General features: G+C 36.8%; 2 protein-coding genes across 11 annotated transcripts; one reads left to right on the top strand and one right to left on the bottom strand.

Annotated features, from left to right (window-relative positions):
* Nucleotides 1-3,366: 3,366 nt before the first annotated feature.
* On the top strand, nucleotides 3,367-4,389 carry MED21 (Mediator complex subunit 21). Of its 2 annotated transcripts, NM_001015224.3 has the most exons (3): nucleotides 3,367-3,484; nucleotides 3,589-3,651; nucleotides 3,708-4,389. In NM_001015224.3, the coding sequence occupies exons 2-3, from the start codon at nucleotides 3,610-3,612 to the stop codon at nucleotides 4,092-4,094; spliced, it is 429 nt and encodes a 142-aa protein (NP_001015224.1). In that variant the 5' UTR covers nucleotides 3,367-3,484; nucleotides 3,589-3,609; the 3' UTR covers nucleotides 4,095-4,389. The 2 variants fall into 2 exon arrangements, with proteins under 2 accessions (NP_001015224.1, NP_001015223.1); NM_001015223.3 differs by having other exon boundaries at nucleotides 3,475-3,651.
* Nucleotides 4,133-11,719, bottom strand: Set1 (SET domain containing 1). 9 transcript variants are annotated; one of them, NM_001170375.2, is made up of 7 exons: nucleotides 10,244-10,316; nucleotides 10,075-10,082; nucleotides 9,709-9,989; nucleotides 9,404-9,653; nucleotides 5,742-9,349; nucleotides 4,646-5,279; nucleotides 4,133-4,589 (listed from the first exon to the last, which is right to left on the bottom strand). In NM_001170375.2, exons 3-7 carry the CDS (start codon nucleotides 9,966-9,968, stop codon nucleotides 4,416-4,418), a joined length of 4,926 nt encoding a protein of 1,641 aa, NP_001163846.1. In that variant the 5' UTR covers nucleotides 9,969-9,989; nucleotides 10,075-10,082; nucleotides 10,244-10,316; the 3' UTR covers nucleotides 4,133-4,415. The 9 variants fall into 9 exon arrangements, with proteins under 9 accessions (NP_001163846.1, NP_001163848.1, NP_001104406.1 ...); NM_001170377.1 differs by lacking the exons at nucleotides 10,075-10,082; nucleotides 10,244-10,316 and adding an exon at nucleotides 11,683-11,719 and having other exon boundaries at nucleotides 9,709-10,012; NM_001110936.3 differs by having other exon boundaries at nucleotides 9,709-10,012; nucleotides 10,075-10,316.
* Between the last annotated feature and the right edge of the window lie 414 nt (nucleotides 11,720-12,133).

Raw genomic sequence — 12,133 nt, 5'->3', positions numbered from 1 at the left:
ATTAAAATGCCGGAAGACAAACAATAAAACGAAGAAGAATCAAACATTTTTCAATGGTAAGGTCGGTTTTGGGCGGTTTGTTCACGCTAGAGTGGGCATGGCAAAACTTTTTTTTTTGCAAAATCGATAAAAGACTAATATTAATACGAAATAATATAAAAACATTTTTAAAAAGTGTGGGCGAGGCAGTTTTTGGCGGTTTGTGGGCGTGGCAAAAAGTTTTTAGGAATACCGTTAGAAATTTACAAAACTAATACTGTTTAACTAATAAGCTCTTCTATTAGCTATTTGCAAAGAAAAGACGATTTCTATGCAGCGATCTCGAACGATAATTTATTTTTTTATCAATTGCACGGGTCCCACGGCCACACCTCCCGCCCAACCGACCGAGTGGCGCTGTCGTGTATTGTTTATGCATAAATTACTAAAGAATATGATGAATAATTGGAGAGCGACTTATTTGCAGAGGAAACAGCAGAACTCCAAGTCAAAGGTGTAGGTGCGACCAAAGACACTAGAATTGCATGTGGTATTGACTTGACCGACGCACAGCAGTTCGTAGAAGAGACTAGCGCCAATCATTAAGTCTATGGGTAGAAAACGATGACACTTTGGGTCCGCGAGCGTCAGATTTAGGAATATGTTTCAGCTGAAAATGTCAATGTTTAGGCACGACTGACTTTCAACGACATTGCAAGCAATGGCAGCAGTAATGTCAGTCGAGTAGTTATTTACTGACGAACCATCTGCCTTAAAACTAGAATCGCCAATTGCGGTAACACAAGCTGCCAATAATGCCTTCATAAGTTGAGCGCCGTCTCTCTTTACAACGCAACCATGCATACATTGCTTTCGTTTCGGGGCAATTCGATGATCGAGCACCCTTACCTTCAACTAACTCGAAAAACAAGCTTTTGCTCTCGCGGAGCGAAAAGACCGCCTCTCCTACACCGCTCCCCACACAGCCACAATCGAACATTCCGGGTAACTGTAACACTGCAATAACAAGTGCAGTGACCTCCCTAGAAACTGTCACTGCTACCACAACAACAACTTCGTTAGCGGCCCAACTAATCGCTGTGCCAGCTGTAAATAATTCTGCAACACCGACCATTGGCAACAACAATAATGGACGTAAAAAAAGAACCAAAACAAAAGCAGAAGGCGATTGCCAAGAATACGGCCACACCAAGGCATACTGCTGTGTGGTTTAACGTATAGCAAATACATACAACAAAGTCAATTTCTGCTCTCCGCATTCGATGTTTCAACCACCCTTAACTGTCCCAAGCACTACTCTTGGAATTTTCTTCGCTAGCGCCTTAAAATCCGGACTAGAAGTCCCCGCCTCACCGACTAGAACTGCTCATTCCGAACATAAATTGACAAATATGCAACAAACTGAACAAAGTGGCATTGAAGCTATGATGCTATCCCTACAGAAAAGCATGAAATATTTCATAACGATCAAAACGTGCAAAATTTCCTGATACAACTTCTTGTATCTTCAAAATCCCCATGCTGGCTTCCCTACGGATATCTATTCACTTCATACACAAGAACTCACACAGTTCATTACCGAAAAAAACACTGGAGTAATGCTACTATCAGAAACGCACCTCACAAATCATTCAGATGGTAAAGCTCTTGGAGGCACTGGCATACTAATCAGAAATCGCATAAAAACCACCTCAATCTACGTCCATAGTCTAACTACTCAACAATGGTTCAATGACTCTAGCCGCAGTCTACTGCCCACCACGCTATCCAATACATACTGACCAGCAGACCCAAGAAAAATCCCAGACCCAGATCACACATAGAACTAACGCCGGCATTATCTGCTAAGGAAAATATAGACAAGTCAACGGACACTGTTGAAAATATTCTAGTTTCGGGTGCAAAGTGACGTATGCCCACCAGCACTAAGAACCTTTTGTAGAGAAAAGACAGTGATGAGAAAAGAGCCAGAGCAGTTGCTGACCACTTACAAATTTTATTTCTACCAAATCCTGCTATAAAGTCATTATTCTCCCTCCTTTAGCAGAAGCAAACTTAGATTATGTGAATTAGCAAAGGTTATCAAAAAGCAACTGAAGCGATTTTGGCTTCGACCTAATAACTCAAAAAATCCTTATTGAACTCCCAGTGTGATGTTCTGCACATGTGCTTGTTGTTCAACGCAATCGCCAAGCATGGATACTTCCCTCAAAAATGGAAAAAATCTACCATAGTAATGATTCCAATGCCAGGAAAAGATAAAACGCAGCCATCATCATATAGACCGATACAGTAACTAACTTATCTCTAAAATTTATTTGAAAAAATGCTACTCCTGGGAATAAGCCCTCGTCATGGAAAAAACATGGAACCATCGAACAGGCCAATCGAATCACGTCAGAAATTCGTACTGCTTTTGAGCATCGAGAATATTACACAGCCATTTTACTAGACGTCGCGCAGGCATTTGACAGTGTTTCTGGATGGACTTTTGCTTAAACTAGCCAAGCTATTGTTCCAAAACATACATAAGCTACTGAAGTCGCAATAAGATGCAAGGAACCTTCACTGGCTCATGCTCGCTCTCCACTTAGCGTGGAGTTCAAAGCTCTCCTATACAACTCCGTCTTAAAACCAATCTGGACTTATGGCTCCGACCTGTGGGGCATCCATTCAGCGAGAACAGCCAACAATTCTGAGAATTCTGACTAGAGCGTGATACCTTCGGAACGAAGACATACACAGAGAGAAAAAAATCAAATTATTTATCGAAATAATAACTGAGAAGAAAATTAAAATACCTAGTAAAACTGACCACCCATTCAAATCCCCTCACAAGAAAACTAATCGGAGGCACAAAGTGTTCGTATCATAAAATCTTTGTTGCTTTTAAAAACCTTTAAAAAACAAGAGAGGTAGCTTTAAAATTTTTCATATGACATCTTTAAGATATGGTGAACCGATTTAGATATGTTAAAAATTAAAAGAATAATTATCGTGAAAAAGGGTACGGCTGTTCTTACTGATATTTATACCCACTTAATTGGACTGAAATGCTTTTTTCACTTCGTTGCAAGCTTATAACTGAAATCGATATACCCTCCTCAAGGATATACCAAGATTGTGTGAGAGAGGTTGCAGACTACTTGGAGACCAACTGCTTCCTTGTTATAACCGAAATTGTGATGATTTTGAACAAGACAAGAGGGATCGATGTGCAACGTGTGGTCATATATTATGGAGATTCCACTGTTTCCGACAATCTTATGGTAGTTTATATCGTTGGAATGAAGACATTATTATGGCACAGTGTGAACAAGAATAATTCGTCTCATTGAAAGAAATCACGTTTTAGTGTGGAACTCATATTAATAGCATTTCTTTTTTTAAGAGAATAGTCGCTGCTGTGAGGTATCTGTAAATAAGACATAAAATCAATCGATAAATAAATGCTTATATATTATAAAAATCACCAACGGTCATTGTATGTTGATATTATGTTGATTATGTTATGTTGATATTAAAAATGTTAATCAAAATTTGAACTGGCTAATCAAACTTAATTCCATATAATTTTTTGTTTTTCAGAATTATTAACTCTGTAGTAAAATGGCGGATCGGCTTACACAATTGCAAGACACCGTTAATCAGGTAAGTGACTTCGTATTAAGAAATAACCAGTTTTTTATGTAAAATAATCATTGCAGCAAGCGGAGCACTTCTGCAATGCTATTGGTGTAATTCAACAAACGTCCCTTCCAAGTAAATTTGTTAATTTTGAACGCATTGGACCCCAAACGCCAATCCCATGTCCGCCGCAAGAAGACTATGCCCAATTATTTGCACAGTTAATTGCACGATGTGCTAAAGACATCGACACCTTAATCGAGTCTCTTCCAAATGAAGACAGCTCCATTGAACTCCAAAATTCTAGCCTTAAGAGGCTCGAGATCGAAAACCAGGGAACTGCAAGAGACCTAGAGGAAGTAGTGCAAAAAGGCGAACTTTTGCTAGAAAAAATGCAGTATTCTTTGGAATGCATTGCTCAGGCTCAATTAGATATGCAAATAACACTCAAACATGATTTACAATAGCTGCTTAACACATTTTTGTATAAAGGCAAATTATTTTTAAATTTAAGATAATGTATTTATTGCATTTTCGTTCGTGTTTACAGATCAAATGGGTTTTAGTATATACATATTGTTTTTATAAGTAAAGTATTTTAGCTTAATTTAGACCTAAACCATTTTGAACAGCACCTCTGACCTCGTTGATATAATTTTTATAATAATTAATTATAGTTTTAAGTTATAAAAAAAACTATATATACTTACACGTACCCCACTTTGGATTTTATGAACAAATTAAATTTATGTGCTCTAAAATATTTAATTCATTGTTGTAAATAAGTATTAGTTAAGTGTACCCCGACATCCTTGGGCGCCGCATAGACAAGGTATTTTTTCGTCTTCTAGTGGAAATTTATAGTCGTAAGTTATTTCCTCGTTGATACCAATGGGTTGCTTTGAATATATTACTATCTTCTTTTCAGATTCAATAGTTATAACCTTAGCGTAGCAATTCGGCTGAAAAACAAAATTTTATGTTGGTAACATAATGTCAGAACATCCAGCTTACTTACATTGCAACTGTGATTTATAAACCGAGCTAAGTTTCCACATTTAGTTGCGTCAATTATAGTTTCCATGTCAATTCGAAACAAATAGGAACTCCCAATCCCAATTGCTTCATACTTTGTTTCTCTTAGATCAGCAACTACAGGTCGAATCATCTGACCAACATATTCAATAACCATTTCGTCTGCAGCTATGGGCTCCATTGCAAATAATCCCCAATCATGTATCGCAGATTTTGCAAACTTAAGCTGTTTCTTCCGAAACTTTAGCTGATTAAATTTTAAAAGCTCAGACTCACCCATAGAACCAAAGGCTGTTAAAAGTCTTCTCTGGTTTGAGCGAGCTTCGCGGGAAATTCCTTGCATTTTAGAAATTAATTTATTGTGATGATGATTTGTAAGTGCTGTAGGTTCATCGCTCCGATCTTCATTAAAGGAATCTTCTGTATTGGCTTTAGCATAATGGTACTTATGCTTAGCCTTTTCTCGAACATCTAATTTGTAAAATCCTTCAGTTCGCGCACATCCAGTCTTATGTCGGATCAGTTCGTCGTCTTTTCTTCGCTTTTTTGATGGCGGTGGCCAAAAAGCTCGGTCAGTTGTGCAGTGATCCACCCAGTGAGTATTATTTAAAAACATACTAGAAAACAAATGTCAATAAAATAAAAACAAGAGAGAATGATTTAGTCGAGTTAACCGACTATCAAATACCCGTTACTCAGCTAGTGTGAATGCGAACGCGATATTTCATAATTTTTCTGGATATTGATATTGGGGAATAAAATGAGAAAAAATCTAGAAATTGTTCAAAAGTGTGGACCGGTTTGACGGCTTTAGGGCGTTAGAGTGGGCGTGGCAACATGGGTCAACAAACTTGCGCCGCGTCTTAGTCTCTAGATTCTGTTCGCTGAATCTCAACCTTTCAGCTTTTATAATTCCTGAGATCTCGACGTTCGTATGGACAGACGGACATCACTATCCTGATCAAAAATATATATACTTTGTATGGTCGGAGACGGTGCCTTCGAAGAATCTAGTATACCCTTTTACTCTATGAGTGACGGGTATAATAATATATAATAACATAACTAATAACACTCACGCGTACGGTTCCTTATGCAAATGGTCCAAATAACTCATTTTTATAAAGTTTATATCTTCGGCATCAATGCCTTTTGTTAAAAAAGTGTACAAAATAACCATTTCTTCATTCTGATCACGAGTTTTATACATATCACACGGAACAAAATGTACATTTTTGTGTGCCAAATCGGGCCATTCATCTCCGTTTGGTGTCATTTTAGACTTTACATTTGACATTCTGGGGGCCAAATCTCTCTTTTTCTTTTGAATACATATTGGGTCCTTGCGAGGTCGGCCGGGACCTGTCCTCGTCATTTGGCTAACAATTGCAATGTTCTCTGCTTCTCGTTTTAAAATGTTTTTAGTTTCATTCACCTTACCAGATGGATAATCGCCCAAAGAAACTGAGTGTGGCGGCAACGAATAACAATGCTCTAGCGCAACCTGACTCGCCTGAGAAGCTTGGCTGGAACCGCCCTCAGAATACACTGGCGATTGAGTTCTTTTGGTTTTACCCTTTGAATTTGTATACATTTTGTTACAACCGTTTGTAAGAACATCCCCCTCTTCATGAGGGCCAAATTCGTTTATATCGTTTTCAACACTTATTATATTGACTAGAGTAGTGTCAACTTTACTTGCACTTTCAAAACATGATCTTGTTTGGGAAATAGCTGTTTTTCTAGTTTCGTCATTTTTATTTCTTGGGGAGTTATTGTTTTTTACAATGTTATTAGGCGACTGTAGGTTTTTATCCAATGACTTTTCAATCCTTTTTTCTTGTTCCTCTAAAAATTCTCGTTCCATTTGAGCCATGTACTCAGTATTTCTTTTCCTTCTTTCCTGATATTCTTTCTCCTCCTCGGAGTCGCTGTAAATTCTATCGTATTCAAATGACGGCTTTTGTTTACAATCCACCTTCTTTTTAATTTCTTCCTCATTGTAACCCGGAGGTGGAACGGGGGTAAGAGAGCGCCTACACTCTTCATTCAGTTTTGGCGTGTTTGGAATCTTTCTTAATATTGTGGGTTCAATCCCGTTTTCATCCAATCCAATGCAACTATCTTTACTTATTTCTTCGAGATCAGATAAAATTGTTGAAATATTTTTTTCTTTTAAAGCGGGAAACAACGTTCTATCATTATCTTCATCTGTATCGGAATAAATATTCTTTTTTGTGCGCTTTGTTACGTTCTCTTTTTTGAATTCATTTGAGCCCGAACATAAATTTCTCACATTTATAACATCCATTGTACCCACTAGATTTCTGTTTCTAATAGTTGTTGTTCGTTGATTCAGATTTCTTTGACCATATCCTCGAGGACTATCTTCCTCACTAGTCCTAGCCTTTTCTACACAATCAATGGCTTCATACTCAGCTTCACTAGAAGTGGAAGAAGACGAAGATGAAAAAAAACTTGAAGCACTTCCCTTTCTTTTTGAATTAAGACCAGATGTATGCGATTTACTGTCTGACTCTTGAATTGGAACTGGACCTTTAATTTTAGAACGTGCAGTATCGGAGATTTCCACATTAGAATCCTCCTTATCAGAGTCGGAGCGTTGCACCATTTCCTCTTGGTCACTTAAATCTCTTTCCAAAAAATTTCTTTTGGTTGGTATAGGGCTAGGATGTTTTCTTATACGCCGAAACGATGGCAGCTTGGGCATTGCTGCCCGTAAGCCTATACTGGAGTAAGATTGAAAATCTGCGACTTCCCTATGGGCATTGATAAGAAGATTTATGTCAGGATTCTTTTCGTTATAAGAAGTATCTTTAATACAATTTAATGGTGTATTGACAGTGGAGTCTGCTTTTTCGAATAGTGGCTTTGAACGAGCTTTTGATGTATGCTCGTCCCACCACGTCTCAAAATGTTTAAATGCAGTTATCTCAATCATGCGCTTATTAACGTCTCTTTTTAAAATCTGTTTTAGCTCCTCGACAATATAGCCAATTACTTGTTTTACTTTTTGGCGTATTCCATCATTCTGATCTGATAGAGCACCTTTATTGTAGTCGTATGGCTTAGAAAACGAATCAAAATTAAATGATGCAACAGCTTTTAAATATTCAGAATGCACGTAAGCGCCATTTGAAAATAATCGACTTGCAGATTCAGACGGAATACCGGAAAGATAGTGCCCATAGCCTGAAGCATGGTAATAAAAAGGATTTTGATTTGAATGGGAATACATATAAGATGACATAATACTCTTATACTCTGCACCTTCCTTGGTCTGGATAGGATCCTCCTGGGAAGATAGGCTCGATAAAGACATATTGTCATCATTTACTTCCTTTTCACAAATTAAACTGAGTTTTGACTTGTCCTTTTTACCTATTAGTTCTTCATCACTTGATATATCACTTGCTTCATTTGGCTGATGGAGAACTTTATTATTTTTTTCACATGACCTTTTTTTGTTCTCTGAGTTGTTTGAATCGGAATTAACATCCGAAAAAACTTCAGGTTTGCCTTGATCTGTTTCTGAATCGCTGCTATCCATTTGAAGAAAAGGCGGTGCATTTCCAAAAGTTTTTCCTTTAAATATTAATGCTATTCGAGTATCTAAATCTACGGTCCCTGGATCGGAATTCGGTTGTGTAACTGACTGTAATTTAGTCGCGAAATTCACGTTTGACGGCACTGGCGGTTGAAGTTTTGCCATGCAACCATAATGGGTAGGCACAATACTATTTTTGTCGTGTTCCTCTTCATCCCAGTTGTCAATCTCTTCTGGTGGCGGCGGGGGTGGTTGTACTGGATGAAAGTCAGGCTGAAACGCAGTCCAAGCTCTTCGATCAGACCATGTCTTAATATTTTCAATTGAAGGAAAAGAACAGCTATTGAAGCCATGGCTTGCAATAGGAAGACTGGAAGCGGAATAGTAACTACTTATTGTATTCGAAGAACGTCTAACATCAGTTTCTATATATTCATGCAATGAATAGCGGCTACAATACTTAAGACTTCCGCGATCCCTTTGATCGATTTCAGCAGATCGGTCGCGATCTCTCCCGCGGTACTCTCGATCTTTAGATGAGTTATAATAATGTTCTCTTTTTTCTCTGGGCTGGTCTCGGCCTTTTTCATGAGATCTTTTACGGTCTCGAAACGACTCTCGCTCCCTAGAACGACAATAATCACGAGGACGTGAATCTGAATCTCTAGATCTTTCTCTTGTCATGATCAATATATCCCGAGAATCTTCCGGCGATATATCACTAGAACGGCGTCGATAAAAAGTACGGCGACGCCTTATTGAAGTTCCAACGTTTTCTCGCATTCCACGATCACGGTCATAACTTCGCTCTGACGAGTGTCGACTGCGCTCCTTAAAATGGCGATCTCTTTCTCTTTCCTTGTCGCGATTCCAGTTTCGATCCCTACTGCGGTTTGGAATTTCATGATTGGTTTGTGTGGTGTAGATATCCTTTATGTGTTCGCCGTTCTTTTCAGGATATCCGTGGATGAATTCGGTGTCCTCCAAAGCCGCCTGCTGAAATGTCCATTGCGGTGTTACTTTTGGACCTATTAATTGTTTTCCAGCGACTGAATTTGTAAGGCTCTCAAGAGATTTTTTTAATGTGGCACCAAAAGGATCGCAAAACACATCTAAGATCTACAATACATAGATACATTAGAACAAGACAAAAGCTGAAAAACTTCATCATACCTTTCCCATTACAGACTTTTGATTGTATTTTTCAACGAATTGTCTCGCTCCCTTTGTACTATCAAACACTATACGTGCAATGCCCAAGTGTTTGTTTGTGATGGGATGATGGTAAATATTTATTTCATCAGATGTTCCACATTTGTCCAGCATGCTAGCAAGAAATTGCTTGTCGATGTTATCATTTAGGTTCACTATTGTAACTTCGACTGCAGGTGGCTGGCCCACGTAGTCGCTATCGATGACAAACCTATGGGTACGGACCAGGTGTTTAGCTGAAATATTTTAATTTAAGCAATGGTTACCTCGGAATAAGAAGCATAAGTGGTTCAACAGCCCTGGCGCGTATGCGAATAAGTGGATTCCGAGGATCTCTAGGTGTTATTGTTGGATAGGACGGGTCTCCTGGCATTAAACCATCGTAACGATAGAGTCTGGTACCACATTTAACCAACTGTGGATCAGATAGCAGTTTAAAGTTGCGCGGCATTTTGGAGTTTGCCAGAGACGAATCATGGCTGTTGCTGGAATTGTTGACCAGGTTGATATTCCGAACGTCCTGCATCTGTGTCAATTATGAACAAACCTAAAACTCAGGAACTGTAAAAGCTATATATAACACAACAATTTTAAAGAAATTTATTGCTTCTTGAATATAAAATCTTACATACCTATTTTACTTATTAACAAAATAATAGAATATAAAAATATTTAGAAATATCACAAAAAATTTTCTGCGATGTTTTTATTTGAAAGGGATCAACAGCGAATATATAATATATAATTATATTAAAATCGTTCACGCTGCTTTTTTAATTAAAAAACAAATAATTAAATTACTTTTTTAATCATTATATTGGTTGGATGATAAAATTAACTCTCAAATATATGAAATATTGAATCACAATGCAAATAATACACAAAAACGAGGCTTTCGATTTCTAGGGGCGATAATTATGAAATCGATTTCGTAAATAATAACTAGTTCAGACTATGGCTAATTTGGGGAGTTGGGTAAATGTTGTTTCTATATTTCATAATACCGTAAAGAAAATTCTAGGCCAAGAAAAGTTAATAATCCGAATCATATATTACATTTAAAAAAAAATACGTATTACTTTCATGTAGTTGCGTTGCCTTTAGTTGCATTTAAGCGTTCTTAATCTATAACCCTATAATATAATATATATTATATATAATATAATATATTCTTAACTCTATAATATAATGGGCGAAACTGAACGGTAATTAAATACATACCCCACCAATTTTTATTAAGAATCAAATAAAAAGTTTGGTTGAAGTCAAATCTATTTTTGTTTTAACTTTTGTGAGTTCTGTGGACTTCCGAAATACTTCCATAAACATATAAGTTTTGTTTTCGCTTCGAAAATAAAATTAACAAGCAAGATTTTAATAATTTCAGTAAGAATTTCAATCTGAAACTGATTTTACAAAGTGCATTATTCTTATAATAACGGTTTTTATCAGTGACAAGGACACGGGCAGCGAAAATGGACTTTGGTCAGAAGATTTCGATTCCTTAAAACTGTTACCTGATGAATACGTAAACGGGATGGATATTTTCTTTAAAAAAGTTTTAATGCTGACTAATTGGTTCGAACGCTCTTTGTTTAAAAGTTTGAAAAGTGCTTATGTCTGCTGTCGACGGTAAAGGCGTGTGAAATGTTTGAACCTAGGTTGCTGTCGATCGTGAATAAGATTTATTTCGCCTAAGGAGTTCAAACGTTTAAGTGGTATTGATTTAAATAACTTTCACAGTAGGCTCTGGGCTTATGTTGATAACAGGGTTTGGTGTCTAGGTTATTTGCATCACTTATACATTATATAAGATTGAAATAAAAAAATTACGTTTTAATACACAGCTGTGTTTTTATTTGTTAGGGTTATATCAGTGAGTTGCCAAGTGTGAATCTGATTTTAAAAAATGAATTATTCTAATAACTACAGGGGATAGCGTCGTCAACTAGCCTTTTTGTTTTAAAGTTTTCGTTTAGATAAGAAAGCATAAACAAGACCACAGGTGTGCTCGATAAGTTGGTAGATTTTTGCGATTAGAAACAACACTTAACAAGATACACTTACAACAGTTCGGATATGAAATTATTTTAAAAAACAATATTTTAAATAGATCTTATGAAATATACACTTTCGTCTCCCTATATACACATATATTTTTTCGTGTTTTTGTAAGTAATTTGTTTACAGTGGGTTCAGTTACAGCATAGCAGCCCCAAATTTAAAAAAAACTAATTTACTTTAACTACAGATTTTTAAGTCTCCTCCGGACACTCTCCTAATGCGCTTCGTCACCACGTGGATTGCTGTCCACAGTTAATATTTTATATATTTCTATATGTTGGATAGACGCGTACCCAAAAAGTTTTAGTTGGTATACAAATTCTTAATGAATTCTTTCCCTTCCTAAATTCTGATACTTCATGTAATGTAAGATCGTCCTAAATAAGCCTTTTTTTTAAAAAAAAATGTATTAAAATATTAGGCAAAGCTGGCGAAACGCCATAACTTAATGCATTAATTCATTTGCTTCATATGTATATTGGTAGAAACTCTTGTGTGACTAGACTCTTTCTCTTTATTACTAACATATATCTAATTTAAGTATTTGTTGCTTCTGTTAATTTAAGGTTGAAACTCTTCACGGAGTTTTCGATGCGTTTTGAGCTGTTTTTACCTTTATCTTTCACT

This window comes from Drosophila melanogaster, chromosome 3L (assembly GCF_000001215.4).
Source record: "Drosophila melanogaster chromosome 3L".
Classification (NCBI taxonomy): domain Eukaryota; kingdom Metazoa; phylum Arthropoda; class Insecta; order Diptera; family Drosophilidae; genus Drosophila; species Drosophila melanogaster.
This window is presented reverse-complemented; position numbering and strand designations above follow the sequence as displayed.